This window comes from Salmo trutta, chromosome 21 (genome assembly GCF_901001165.1).
Source record: "Salmo trutta chromosome 21, fSalTru1.1, whole genome shotgun sequence".
Taxonomy (NCBI): Eukaryota; Metazoa; Chordata; class Actinopteri; order Salmoniformes; family Salmonidae; genus Salmo; species Salmo trutta.
In genome coordinates this window covers 21,032,130-21,047,758 of record NC_042977.1, presented here as the reverse complement: position 1 = coordinate 21,047,758, position 15,629 = coordinate 21,032,130, and the positions used below count along the sequence as shown (strand labels likewise).

General features: G+C 41.9%; 1 protein-coding gene across 2 annotated transcripts in view; it reads right to left on the bottom strand.

The window, feature by feature from the left end:
• Positions 1-15,629, bottom strand: part of LOC115156913 (receptor-type tyrosine-protein phosphatase N2) — a 142,441-nt gene that overhangs the window by 101,311 nt on the left and 25,501 nt on the right. For both annotated transcript variants that reach the window (XM_029704735.1, XM_029704736.1), the window contains 2 exons: positions 11,594-11,713; positions 38-161 (listed from right to left, as the gene is read on the bottom strand). In XM_029704735.1, coding sequence (XP_029560595.1) covers positions 38-161; positions 11,594-11,713 — 244 coding nt within the window. The remainder of the gene's footprint in view (positions 1-37; positions 162-11,593; positions 11,714-15,629) is intronic.

Below are 15,629 nucleotides of genomic sequence, written 5' to 3'. Positions count from 1 at the left end.
AGGTGTAATGGATGGTGCTGCCTGCCAGAACAGTGACCTGGATTTGCTGCTGCTATAGACATGGGGGATGGAGTCCTGTAGGCGTCTGTAGGGGATCTTTCTCAGCTTAGACAGCTCCTTGGACAGGATCTGCTGGCTGGCCTCATCCTCCCAGATCAACCCTGCAACACATCAACAGGAATAACACTCAGAATGTCAGACTACAAAAAAATGGTTGCACATATACTATCTGTCACACCTGCTCCCGCTCCCCCTCCCTGGCGCTTGAGGGCGCCAGGCTACCCGTCATCATAAGCACCTGTTACCATCATTACGCGCAGCTGTGCTCATTGGACTCACCTGGACTCCCTCACTTTGTTGATTGCCACTGCATATATGTCTGCTCCTCTGTGTTGTTCCCTGTAGTAGCATTTTGTCGTGTCGGGTTTATGTCCAGACGCTGTGCCTGTTCCGTTGCATGTCCGTCTGTATTAAATGGTTCACTCCCTGTACCTGCTTCTCATCTCCTGCGTTGGGCCTTACACTATCAATTGCATTATGTGACAAATCACAAAAGGAAACACAGAGAACTGTTTTTAATCCCTGGTGGATTAGGTCAAAGGTCACTATGGATGTCTCAAATGGCAACCTATTATCCATAGGGCTCTGGTCAAAAGTAGTGTACTATAAAGGGAATATGGTGCCATTTGGGACACATCCTAGGTCATTCTCATTCTATAATATGTTCTCTCAGCATGTTAGTAGGTTTATAAGATGAAAGGCTACATGATGAGCTCCATATGTATTCCCCTCTGCTTCTTAACACTGACATAAAGTACATAACTACAGCACGTTTTGGCAACACAACTGAGGACTGGTGCCAATACCAGATGGGGTGGCGGAACCAAATGTAACCCAGAATATGGCCACGCACACTTGAACAATTCAACAGAGACATTCCACAGATGAGAGGCAGCATCCATGAAAGATACAAGCATCACTAGACTGCACAGCAAACAGCATCTGCAATGACATTCTTATCTTGGTAATAGAAGGAAGAGCACAGTACACATGTCACTTTGCACAGTGCACCTTACTGTTAGTGAGCATTTGGCTAGATAGGGTTGGGAGGACTTCTATAAATCACATTTCCATGAGAAGGCATGCGTTGTTATGGGTTATCAATCTTTAAAAAAGTTGTATAATCAGTAAAACCATCAATAACGTAATAAACGAGAGGATGGATTTAGAAAATATGTAGATATGGGCACATTGGTCTGATAATACATCTATCTCCTCTTTTTTAAATACATAGGTATGCAAATGTGCTTTCATGGCTACCAGATGAGAGAGTCAAACAATGCAGATCTCCCGGTGGTGGGTGCTTCCCATGATGCTATTGAGCGGAGCACAGAAGGTAGAGGCCAGGGTTCTGGAACCCAGCCAGCCTTCTAGATCTACCACAGCCTGATGAGGGAGGAGCAGCGGAACACAACAGAAGACATAGAAGACACAGAACACACGGAACCCACCATACTGCTGTCTGCTGCTACAGCCTGGCCTGTCTGCCACACATCACTCAACTGAGCAGGGCTGGGCTCAGTAACACAGGGAGGACTGAGAGCCAGCTTTCACCATCAAACACACATAAAATAGCTGTGCTCTATGATTGCTTTAACGGGGGTCTTGATGGCTGTCTGTGTGAGAGGAGAGCTAAGGCAGGGTTTTCACAGGAACCGACGCTATGTGGCACCGCAGCTTGATTAACTGTAACCCCCACCAAGTCATTCACACACAGCTTAGGTTTTCACAACCACGCAGGCGAAACGGTTCCATAGCAATGGAACATAAAGAAGAGGTCCGCTTGGTTGGGCAGCTGGGGTTAACAGAGAGCAGTGAGAGGGAGGGGGTCAGGGTTTGGGTATTACAAACTATGGGACTCATTTCACAGAAATAGCATTGCAAAATTCCAGTAACTTTCCACAAATTCCCATGTTTTTCATGAGGGAATAAGCAGGAGATCCAGTGGCCTTCCAACTGGGTTTTCTGGAAAATCTTCGTGTTAAGTTTAGCTCTGCGCTACATCAGCAGGGGTTGTGTTTCTCTGATGAGGAGAAACAAGAGGCAGGTTGGTAGCTTTGAATCTGTGAAGGTGTTTCTGTTTTCTGTGTTTCACCCGATCAGCACTCAGGAGGGTCAGAGCAGAGGCAGCGGTGGCTGTTATGTTGAATAATCTGACGCCATTATGTCCACATCCCAAATGGCACCGTATTCCCTACATATTGCACTACTTTTAAACCCATAGGGTTCTGGTCAAAAGTGGTGCACTACGTAGGGAATAGTGTGTCATTTGGGACTCCACCTAGGTTTGTGCTGCTCTGCTCATCATGCTACTCTGCCGCGCTCTGTTCTGGGTTTGAAATGCAGATGCTCTTTGGAGTTTTGTTCCTCTAATGGTTTTTCAGACAGCCAGGGTAAATAACTCAATAGCATATTTCATTACTGCTGGAGAGGTTGATAAACCCGCAAAAAATCATCAGCACTGTGCACTATAGAATATCGCTCGCCCGTCTAGAGCTGCTTTCTAGAAATGTATGTGGATCTCAGGTCCCACTAGGCACCGACGTCAGTTCAACGTCTAGTTTTGATTTACATTTTGGTTGAGTTTTCAACTAATGTCAATTCAATGTGAAATCAACCAAAAATGGCACCCTGTCATTATCGCCACGGAAAGTAGAGGTGCTGCAGCACCCCCTGATAAACTGAAATAATTTCTCCAAAAATGATATTACTCCTGTCTGAACAGACATACAAAATACTACACCTGAGAGCATCATTTTTCCACAGAGGATCAATAGCTTCTAAAAAAAATAGCTGTGGAATAAGTTTTATCACAAGCACTTACAGTCAGGAAGGCTGCAATTTGGCCAGCACGTGCGCCGAATATAGAACAGCTTGTTGTGTTGGGGCCATATATAGAACTCCATAGAAGGATGTTGGAACCACTAACACTGGCACTTTGACTGCTAAACTCATGAGTACACTTGCAATGGCTGCCAGTCCTGACTTGAATGGGAACTGCCATGTATGGATTATATTTCTATTGTTTGTTGCGGCTGTCAGTTTGCCTTTTACATTTTAAAATACAATTGTGAGAAAGATGTAGGCCTACCGTTTGGAAAGCTAATGCCTACTGTGAAAAGAAAAGACTGATCTGGCTATAGAAACTTCAAAAAATGTCATCGTGTAGCCTTTTCGTCTTATAAATATACTAACATGCTGAGAGAACATTTTACAGAATGAGAATGACTTAGGATGTGTCCCAAATGGCACCATATTCCCTTTATAGTGCACTACTTTTGACCAGAGCTCTATGGGTAATAGGGTGCCATTTGAAACAGATCCATAGTGACCTTTGACCTAATCCACCAGGGATAAAAACAGTTCTCTGTGTTTCCTTTTGTGATTTGTCACATAATGCAATTGATAGTACATGTGCCACCATTTTTTCTAGTCTGACATTCTGAGTGTTATTCCTGTTAGATTTTTGAGCGATTCTGGAGCCAACAGCACTGTTTTTCGAAGTCCTTATCTTGAGATATTGACACGAGTGCACCGGCCATCACCAGTGAGCAGCCTATGCTTCATCTTTATCATTGGGTGAGTCAGTGTCACTGGAAAGTTTATTTTGTAGCCTACAGTAGCCTATACTATATATAGTACATTCGGAAAGTTTTCATAACCCTTAACTTTTTCCACATTTTGTTACGCTACAGCCTTATTCTAAAATTGATTCAATTGTGTTTTCCCTTATCTACACACAATACCCCATCATGATAAAGCAAAAACAGGTTTTTAGAAATATTTGCAAATGTATAAAAAATTGAAATATCACATTTACATAAGTATTCAGACCCTTTACTCAGTACCTTGTCGAAGTAACTTTTGCAGCGATTACAGCCTCAAATCTTCTTGGGTATGACACTACAAGCTTGGCACACCTGTATTTGGGGAGTTTCTCCCATTCTTCTCTGCAGATTCTCTCAAGCTCTGTCAGGTTGGATGGGGAGTGTCGGTGCACAGCTATTTTCAAGTCTCTTCACAGATATTCGATCAGGTTCAAGTCTGGGCTTTGGCTGGGCCACTTAAGGACATTCAGACACTCCTGTGTTGTCTTGGCTGTATGCTTAGGGTCGTTGTCCTGTTGGAAGGTGAACCTTCACCCCTTTCTGAGGTCCTGAGCGCTCTGGAGTAGGTGTTCATCAAGGATCTCTCTGTACTTTGCTCCGTTCACGCTTGGCATTCAGGCCAAAGAATTCAATCTTGGTTTCATCAGACCAGAGAATCTTGTTTCTCATGGTCTGAGAGTCCTTCAGGTGCCTTTTAGAAAACTCCAAGCAGGCTGTCATGTGCCTTTTACTGAGGAGTGGCTTTTGTCTGGCCACTCTCCCATAAAGAACAGATTGTTGGACTGCTGCAGAGATAGTTGTCCTTCTGGAAGGTTCTCCCATCTCCAAAGAGGAACTCTGGAGCTCTGTCAGAGTGACCATCGGGTTCTTGGTCACCTCCCTGACCAAGGCCCTTCTCCCCCGATTGCTTAGTTTGGCCGGGCAGCTAGCACTAGGAAGAGTCTTGGTGGCGCCAAACTTCTTCCATTTAAGAATGATGGAGACCACTGTGTTCTTGGGGACCTCCAATGCTGCAGAAATGTTTTGGTACCCTTCCCCCAGATCTGTATCTCGACACAATCCTGTCTCAGGGCTCTACGGATAATTCCTTCGACCTCATGGCTTGGTTTTTGCTCTAACATGCACTGTCAACTGTGGGACCTTATATAGACAGGTGTGTGCTTCTCCAAATCATGTCCAATCCATTGAATTTACCACAGATGGACTGCAATCAAGTTGTAGAAACAGCTCAAGGATGATCAATGGAAACAGGATGAACCTGAGCTCAATTTCGAGTCTCATAGCAAAGAGTCTGAATACCTATCTAAGTAAAGTTTTATTTTTCATATACAGTACCAATCAAAAGTTTGGACACACCTGCTCATTCAAGGGTTTTTCTTTATTTGTACTATTTTCTACATTGTAGAATAACATTGAAGACATCAAAACTATGAAGTCACACATACGAAATCATGTAGTAACCAAAAATAAGTGTTAAACAAGTCAAAATATATTTTATATTTGAGATTCTTCAAAGTAGCCACCCTTTGCCTTGATGACAGCTTTGCACACTCTTGGCATTCTCTCAACCAGATTCACCTGGATTGCTTTTCCAACAGTCTTGAAGGAGTTCCCACATATGCTGAGCACTTGTTGGCTGCTTTTCCTTCGCTCTGCAGTCCAACTCATCCCAAACCATCTCAATTTGGTTGAGGTCAGGTGATTGTGGAGACCAGGTCATCTGATGCAGCACTCCATCACTATCCTTCTTGGTCAGTTAGCCCTTACACAGACTGGAGGTGTGTTGGGTCATTGTCCTGATGAAAAACAAATGATAGTGGGACTAAGTGCAAACCTGATGGGATGGCGTATTGCTGCAGAATGCTGTGGTAGCCATGCTTGTTAAGTGTGCCTTGAATTCTAAATAAATCAAAGACAGTGTCACCAGCAAAGCACCCCACACCATCATACCTCCTCCTCCATGCTTCACGGTGGGAACGACACATGCGGAGATCATCCGTTCATTTAATCTGCGTCTCACAAAGACACTGTGGTTGGAGAAAAAAAAACAAATAAATAAAAATAAATCGCAAATATGGACTCATTAGACCAAAGGACAGATTTCCACTGGTCTCATGTCCATTGCTCGTGTTTCATGGCCGAAGCAAGTCTCTTCTTCTTATTGATGTCTTTCAGTACTGGTTTCTTTGCAGCAATTCGACCATTAAGGCCTGATTCATGCAGTCTCCTCTGAACAGTTGATGTTGAGATGTCTGTTACTTGAACGCTGTGAAGCATTTATTTTGGCTGCAATTTCTGAGGCTGCTAACTCTAATGAACTTATCCTCTGCAGCAGAGGTAACTCAGGATCTTCCTTTCCTGTGGCGGTCCTCATGAGAGCCAGTTTCATCATAGCGCTTGATGGTTTTTGCGACTGCACTTGAAGAAGCGTTTTGACTGCCTTCATGTCTTAAAGTAATGATGGACTGTCGTTTCTCTTTGTTTATTTGAGCTGTTCTTGCCATAATATGGACTTGGTATTTTACCAAATAGGGCTATCTTCTGTATACCAGCCTACCTTGTATCAGGAATCAAGGTAAGACCCAGATGCAGACACGTCGAATTGACAATGGTTTAATATTCCAACAGGGGCAGGCAATAGACAGGTCAAGGCAGGCAGGGGTCAGTAAACCAGAGGTTGGGCAACGGTACTGGACGGCAGGCAACAATCCAGAGGTGGGGCAAAGGTACAGGTCGACAGGCAGGCTCAGGGTCAGTGGCAGGCAGAGTGGTCAGGCAGGCTGGCTCAGAGTCAGGACAGGCAAGGGTCAAAACCAGGAGGGGGAGAAAAAGAGAGACTGGGAAAAGCAGGAGCTGATAACAAATAGCTGGTTGACTTGACAAACAAGACACACTGGCAATGAACAAACAGAGAACACAGGTATAAATACACAGGGGATAATGGGGAAGATGGGCGACACCTGGAGGGGGGTGGAGACAATCACAAGGACAGGTGAAACATATCAGGGTGTGACACTGTGTCACAACACAACTAATTGGCTCAAATTAAGAAGGAAAGAAATTCCACAAATTAACTTTTAACAAGGCACACCTGTTAATTGAAATGCATTCTGAGAGAATGCCAAGAGTGTACAAAGCTGTCAAGGCAAACTGTGGCTATTTTGAAGAATCGCAAGTATAAAATATTTTATGATTTGTTTAACCCTTTTTTGGTTACTACATGATTCGATATGTGTTATTTCATAGAGTTGATGTCTTCACTATTGTTCTACAATGTAGAAAATAGAAAAATAAAGAAAACCCTTGAATGAATAGGTGTGTCCACCTTTTGACTGGTACTGATTTTTTTTTATAAAGATAAGCATTATATTGTTAGATTACAGGAGTAACTCTGGTAGGCCTAAATCATACTTCCTCACCTCAAGTTCAAATGTCGGAGTCAGTTGGAGCGCCGGTGCGCACCGCCTTCATATCACAGGCCTGCAGTATAATATGCTAATAGCCACACACCACCAAACCTTCACAAAAGTTTCCAAACATTATCAGGGTAATAAGTAAGTCAAGCCATTGTTTATAGGGAAAATACGAGCAGGATATTATATCACGGCCAACACAACATTACAGTTGGAACTTAATTTGGACAAAGAAAACGGCTCAACAGAATGAAATGAAACACTTGCGAACTGGTTTAAACCCAATAAATGACAGCAATAGGTTAATGATATTTATTTTACTTATAACGGATCTTAATCTAAATAAGGAGTACACCATTAGAAAGACATAGCGAACTTAATTTAACCAACAGAAATGTCTAAACAGAATGAAACAAAACACATTTAGAATATTTAAAGAACTGGTTTAGATGATCAAATAAGCCTACAATAATAACAGTGATATAAAATAATAATAATGGTAAAAACAAATGATTATAAATACAAAAAAATTGATAAAGTTCCAAAATTGCATCCTACCTGAATAGCGAGTTGCACAGTAGCCTGCATTTGGGCATTTGTGTGGCATTAAAAAATATTCTGCTAATGTCTTCTATCATGTAAATCACTTAGAATAGCATGAAATGCATTTATAAAAGGCCCCAAAAAATGTCAGTCCCTGCAACAACAAAAAATCCCCATGTGTGGAAATTCTAAACATTTGTCTGCTCAACTGTATGCCACTACGCAAATGTGATTATAGATGCATGCATTGCTTTATTATAAAGGTGGTTTTGCAAATCCAATCCGTTTTCCACGTTGATTCAACATCATCACATTACATTTAGGGGTTGAAATGACGTGGAAACAACATTGATTCAACCAGTTGTTGCACAGTTAGGGTGCTAGCTAGAGGATAAGGTATTTGAGCCATAAAACAACGATCATTATTGTTCAATAGCTCAGTATATGAAACAGGATGACTTGATGATTGTGTAATATAGGATGTCTTTCACCATTTCTGTAATTTTTCTCTCCTTACAACATTTTTTCCATTTCTACTCTTTCTAATCAACAACAGGTTGCTGTTGGAGGATGGACTATACACAGGCATTGGTCGCCCTCTGGTGGTTATTTATGGTCAGTACAGCACTATATGCCATGCACAGTATGGGCCATAATGTTCATGGCATTTTAGCCATTGCTGGAAAAAGTACCCAATTGTCATACTTCAGTAAAAGTAAAGATACCTTAATAGAAAATGACTCAAGTAAAAGTGAAAGTCACCCAGTGAAACGCTACTTGAGTAAAAGTATTTGGTTTTAAATATACTAAAGTATCAAAAGTAAATGTAATTGCTAAAATGTACTTAATTATCAAAAGTAAAAGCAAAAGTATACATCTTTTCAAATTCCTTAAATGAAGCAAACCAGGCGGCACCATTTGACATATATTTTTTTATTTACGGACAGCCAGCGGCATGTTCCAAACAAAGCATGTGTTTAGTGAGTCAGCCAGATCAGAGGCAGTACAGTAGGTGTGACCAGTGATGTTCTCTTGATAAGTGTGTGAATTAGACAATTTTCCTGTCCTGCTAAACATTCAAAATGTAACAAGTACTTTTGGGTGTCAGGGAAAATGTAAAATGTACATCATTTTCAATAGGAATGTAGTGAAGTAAAAGTAATCAAACATTATAAATAGTAAAGTACAGCTACCCCAGTATTTTTTCTTAAGTACTTTACACCACTGATTTTAACACATACAGTACTGAAGAACATAGACATCTATTGCCAGTGTAACTTCATACATTATCTTTGGCATAAAGGTCACTGAATGGATTTTTAGGTTATGCTGAAAGATCTACAAATGTACCTGATAAGATCCACACAAAACCCCTGCAAACAGTAGGTCTATGTGAGGGAAAACCCTGCAAACAGTAGGTCTATGTGAGGGAAAACCCCGCAAACAGTAGGTCTATGTGAGGGAAAACCCCGCAAACAGTAGGTCTATGTGAGGGAAAACCACACAAACAGTAGGTCTATGTGAGGGAAAACCCCACAAACAGTAGGTCTATGTGAGGGAAAACCCCGCAAACAGTAGGTCTATGTGAGGGAAAACCCCGCAAACAGTAGGTCTATGTGAGGGAAAACCCCGCAAACAGTAGGTCTATGTGAGGGAAAACCCCGCAAACAGTAGGTCTATGTGAGGGAAAACCCCGCAAACAGTAGGTCTATGTGAGGGAAAACCCCGCAAACAGTAGGTCTATGTGAGGGAAAACCCCACAAACAGTAGGCCTATGTGAGGGAAAACCCCACAAACAGTAGGTCTATGTGAGGGAAAACCCCACAAACAGTAGGTCTATGTGAGGGAAAACCCCGCAAACAGTAGGTCTAAGTGAGGGAAAACCCCGCAAACAGTAGGTCTATGTGAGGGAAAACCCCGCAAACAGTAGGTCTGTGTGAGGGAAAACCCCACAAACAGTAGGTCTATGTGAGGGAAAACCCCACAAACAGTAGGGCTATGTGAGGGAAAACCCCACAAACAGTAGGGCTATGTGAGGGAAAACCCCACAAACAGTAGGGCTATGTGAGGGAAAACCCTGCAAACAGTAGGGCTATGTGAGGGAAAACCCTGCAAACAGTAGGGCTATGTGAGGGAAAACCCCACAAACAGTAGACCTATGTGAGGGAAAACCCCACAAACAGTAGACCTATGTGAGGGAAAACCCCACAAACAGTAGGTCTATGTGAGGGAAAACCCCACAAACAGTAGACCTATGTGAGGGAAAACCCCACAAACAGTAGACCTATGTGAGGGAAAACCCCACAAACAGTAGGTCTATGTGAGGGAAAACCCCACAAACAGTAGGGCTATGTGAGGGAAAACCCCACAAACAGTAGGTCTATGTGAGGGAAAACCCCACAAATAGTAGGGCTATGTGAGGGAAAACCCCGCAAACAGTAGGTTTATGTGAAGGAAAACCCCACAAACAGTAGGTTTATGTGAAGGAAAACCCCACAAACAGTAGGTCTATGTAAAGGAAAACCCCACAAACAGTAGGTCTATGTGAGGGAAAACCCCACAAACAGTAGGTCTATGTGAGGGAAAACCCCACAAACAGTAGGTCTATGTGAGGGAAGGGGAACTAAACAATCAGATTCAACAGGAATATAGGAATATACCATTCTAATTATGCATTGCTGACATTTCACCAGTAGCAGTAGGCTGGGGCGCTGAGGATGACTCTAATACAGAGAGTGACGGCAGCAGCTGTAGCGTTGGCGTACTGTAAGGACCTCTGTGCTGAAGAGAGTCACACTAACAATGAGTCACAAGTACAGTTGAAGTCAGAAGTTTACATACACCTTAGATACATTTAAACTCAGTTTTTCACAATTCCTGACATTTAATCCTTGTAAAAATTCCCTGTCTTTGGTCAGTTAGGATCCCCACTTTATTTTAAGAATGTGAAATGTCAGAATAATTGCAGAGAGAATGATTTATTTCAGCTTTTATTTCTTTCATCACATTCCCAGTGGGTCAGAAGTTTACATACAATCAATTAGTATTTGGTAGCATTGCCTTTAAATTGTTTAACTTGGGTCAAATGTTACGGGTAGCCTTCCACAAGCTTCCCACAATAAGTTGGGTGAATTTTGGCCCATGCCTCCTGACAGAGCTGGTGTAACTGAGTCAGGTTTGTAGGCCTCAATGCTTGCAACCGCTTTTTCAGTTCTGCCCACAAATTGTCTATAGGGTTGAGGTCAGGGCTTTGTGATGGCCACTCCAATACCTTGGCTTTGTGGTCCTAAAGCCATTTTGCCACACCTTTGGAAGTATGCTTGGGGGTCAATGTTCATATGGAAGACCCATTTGCGACCAAGCTTCAACTTCCTGACTAATGTCTTGAGATGTTGCTTCAATATAACCACATACTTTTCGTTCCTCATGATGCCATCTATTTTGTGTAGTGCACCAGTCCCTCCTGCAGCAAAGCACCCCCACAACATGATGCTGCCACCCCCGTGCTTCACGGTTGGGCTGGTGTTCTTCGGCTTGCCATAAAATTATTTTTATGGTAGTGAAAGAAGTTTAGAAGTGAAAATTGTTATTGTTGAAAAAAAGCCTAGTGTAGTATTAGAAGTGACTGAAGCAAGCATATTAATTATGCGTTGCTGACATTTCCCCACCAGTCGGTTGGCTGGGTCTCTGAGGATGCCTCAGGGGGGCTGTGGCAGACAGTGACGGCAGCAGTATTAAGTGGTATCACTGGTGTAAAAGTGGAAATTGGAGTTGATGATCCTTGATCAGTATGCCTGACAACAAGTGTCAAAAAATTCCACAAAAGTGTTGCTTTTGGGAATTAAGTAGTGTTTTCTGAGCTCTGTCTAGACTTATTCCGCTCTTCGAACCGTCCAAACGGTGCATCACCTTGGCGTACCCCGCAGCAGAGGCAGTAGTGGTAGCATTGGTGTACAGTATGTTACGTACCTCTGTGGGAGAGTTTCTGCAGCAGTGTCCTGAAGCGCTGAACCACAGACAGAGATACATCATAGGTGTACACCTCTGTCACCGGAACTGGCATGGAGTGACACCTCCCGAACATTCCATCTGGGGAAAGAAGGACACAGACAGTCAGAAACATACTGTATGGTACTAAACTCTGCCATACAGATTCCCCATTCCCGGGACTTCAAACAGTAATAACATTAGAGACCAACAGAAGGACTTTGATCCAATTCATTATTATGAGTTTTAAGTATGTATTAAAAAACTGCTATTTTTATGACTCACCGAGAAGCACAACATTCTCCCTTCAGTACCAACCCAGTGAGCGCAGCTTTTGTCAGAGATTTAGATATTCTTCAATGGGAGCTAATGCTTCTCACTTTAGACATGATGCTATCAGCGTGGTGATAAGCACTGGCTCATCAATAGAGAGACGTTATCAATGAAGGCTCATCTTATCTACATATCAGCAGCCCTGAGCTCTACGCTGTGTCCAATGGGCTCTGGGGTGACGCACTCTGAGGAGCACCTACAGCAGGATTCATATTTCATCTACCCACAATCTAGACAAGAATAGAAAGCCAGCACTTATAAAAGTGTGGATACGTCCCAAATGGCACCCTATTCGCTTGTGCACTACTTTTGACACAAGCCCTATGGCTGCCATTTTGGGAAGCAACCTTTGCCAATTACTGCACAACAGCATAATGTTAAAGACAGTAGAGTAACATTGCATTGAAAAATGTATGAATTCATTATGCTCATTGTTTTTGGTTCACAAATATCACTCCCATCGCTGAGTGAGATCCAATTCAAATGGTGCCATGCAAACATGTTGGTAATGCTCCATGTTGGTTATGGAAACAGCCCAGCCTTTTCTTCTTAGAACACCCCCCATTGTAACCACTGCAATCAAACAGACAGGAGGAGGAGCTACATTTATGAGGACACTGAGAGTGGCCTGGGACCTAGCTATATGGTGTCCAATCGGTCTCTCTACTGCCTGTAACAACCATTCACTCTCTGTCACCATCTCTGTTTCTATAATGGGAAACATGAGAGATAAGAGATAGTAACCTATGCATTTACCACTTCTACTTTTGCAATGACACATGTTTTTGTATTGTACGTATTGCCAATATTGTGTAATGTATGTTTTTGCTTATGTATGACCAGGAAGATGATTTTTATGTTTATAACCATAAATCAATCGAATCTAATCCAATCCACACAACATGGAGGTATAGTATAATATACCATATCCTATCAAATGCCATTCCGTAAAGCATCAGTTGTATCAGGCTTGTGTCTTTGGATTCTTTCTTTTCATATTGTCCTCTTGCTGTACTGTGGTGAAGTTCAAGGCAACATTTGAATTATTACTCGTAATTATAGCAATGCAGATTTAAGTCCGAAACAGCTTCTTTCTCATCTATCTTGGCCCCTGTACATGGGGCTGTTAATCAGAGCCAGAGCCCCCTTCCTTCAACTTGATTTACGGCGTGGATTACAGCAAACGAGAATTTAAAGGCCATTTTCATGGGAGTGGTTTGCATTATGATTGAGGAGATGCTCGCTGGAGTTTAGAAATGCCTTGTTGGATTCTGACTGATGTATTATCCCTGCTTGGAAGTGGCCAGGTGGTCATGTTCTGCTGTGCTACACTGGTCTGTACAGCTGGAGTAACTCTAAACAACTCCCATATTCAAATCAACAGGAAGCAACTTCACCAATCCATCTTTATACGATATCACCAAAATTATGAATAAGGGTATACCTATAAATGAATTGGATAAGTGCATAGATTTCTGAATTCTGATTGTCTCATATAAAAAAACAAGAAGATACTTCAAGCCTAAATATAACATTTATTCTATAAAATATCTCCTCCGCATTGCACTACACCTCAGCTCTTTCTCCAGTGTGTGACAGTCAGATCACAGCCAATGCATAGCATCAGTGGATGCAGCTAACCAGCTGTGAGTGATGCTAAAGCTAATAAAAGGTTATCTGAGTGGGAGGCTGAGTCACTGGGCCATGCTGCTGCTAGCTGCTGCCTGCCAGAGCAGGATGACGTGTATTGCCTATCCAGCTTGTGATCCAAATGGCACTCTATTCCCTATAAGCCAACAGGCTCTGGACAAACGAGGTGCACTATATAGGGAATAGGGTGTCATTTGGGATGTCGCAAGTGTCCGACTGTGCCGTGGGATGCCAGAGTAATTGATCTTGTTGAGTGATGTCTGTGGGGTTCTGGCCAAGCTCTGTCTGGCCCCCAGAGGGGGTCCAGTCCATTAGGCTGTATGGTAGTTATATGGAAGAGATATAGTAGATATAGTATAGAGATATGGTAGTTAATGTATAGAGATATGGTAGATATAGTATAGAGATATGGTAGTTATATGGACGAGATATGGTAGATATAGTATAGACATATAGTATATATAGTATGGAGATATGGTAGATATAGTATAGAAATATAGTATATATAGTATAGAGATATGGTAGATATAGTATAGAGGTATGGTAGATATAGTGTAGAGATATGGTAGATATAGTGTAGAGATATGGTATATATAGTATAGAGATATGGTAGATATAGTATAGAGATATGGAAGATATAATATAGAGGTATGGTAGATATAGTGTAGAGATATGGTATATATAGTGTAGAGATATGGTATATATAGTGTAGAGATATAGTATATATAGTGTAGAGATATGCTAGATCTCATTAAACAAATATTTTAGACTAAAGCTAAACAGATGATGATGATTTTAGTTGATGGAAAGCTTTCCGTGCCACATATAAAGCATCACATATGTGGTCCATTACAATTTTCCCTTTAATAAGCGGAGCATCCGCAACCACATTTACCACAGAGCTGGCCATGACACTCCACCATTTCAGGAAGCAGGAGGGACAGAATCAAACATGATTGTTCTTTTCTCAATATAGCTTATGTACTTTATTTAAAAAAAAAGCTATTTATTTATTGAAGAATCAGTAAGAGTTGCTACATTTAGAGCTGCTAGAGACAAACAAACAGGCTGTCTTGTTATCAGAGACCAAAACCTACAGCTGGGAGGAGTCACACAGCAATCTGAATCTGTCCGTGACATGTTGGATGAAGACCTGTTAGGACACAGCTGGGTAATGGGCCAATTTATTTCCATTCCCCTGTTACACCTGTTGCCATGGTGACGCCAGTTGAGTGTTTGTCCCCTACTCCCCTTTTGCTAATCAGAGTAGGAGCTGGAACAGATTAGAGCGTCCTCTTTTGTTTGTGTGGTGCTCCAGCAAGTTTTCAACAGGCATCTGATGCCTCTTCGCCTGCTCGTCTCAAAAAGCACCTGGTGTCTGTAGTCTTAATGAGAGGGGGTTGGATTCACCTAGCCAACATCAGGCACTTTGGAGGAAATCGCAGTGTGTGCTTGTACTAGCAGAATCTTAATGGTTTTATATTGGAAATGATCATACATTGGTGCTAAATTGTGGAACATCTGTTCTCCACGGTTCTCTATTAGTAAGATAGAATACAGTGTGTGTGCGTGTCTGCGTGTGTACGTGCGACCCCACTTGATGTATTGAACATTTTATGTAAATGTACCTTTGCTTCTTAAGTGAGCCAAGCGTAAGTAAATGTCTCATCCAACACCCTGTTTTTACAAAGACAGCAAAACTAAAGACAGCCTTCAACAGAGAGACCAAATGTATAGGTCCAAATTAAATAACTACGGTATGAATATATTATACCACACAAGACGTCAACTGTTGTTAAAACTCAAATTAAATCAAACTTTATTTGTCACATGCGCCAAACACAACAGATGTAGACCTTACCGTGAATTGCTTACTTACAAGCCTTTAACCAACAGTGCAGTTCAAGAAGAGTTTTAGAAAAGATTTACCAAATAAGTAAAAAAATTAAAAAAAATAAAAGTAACACAATAACATAACAATAACGAGGCTATATACAGGGGGCACCGTTACCGAGTCAGTTTGCGGGGGTACAGG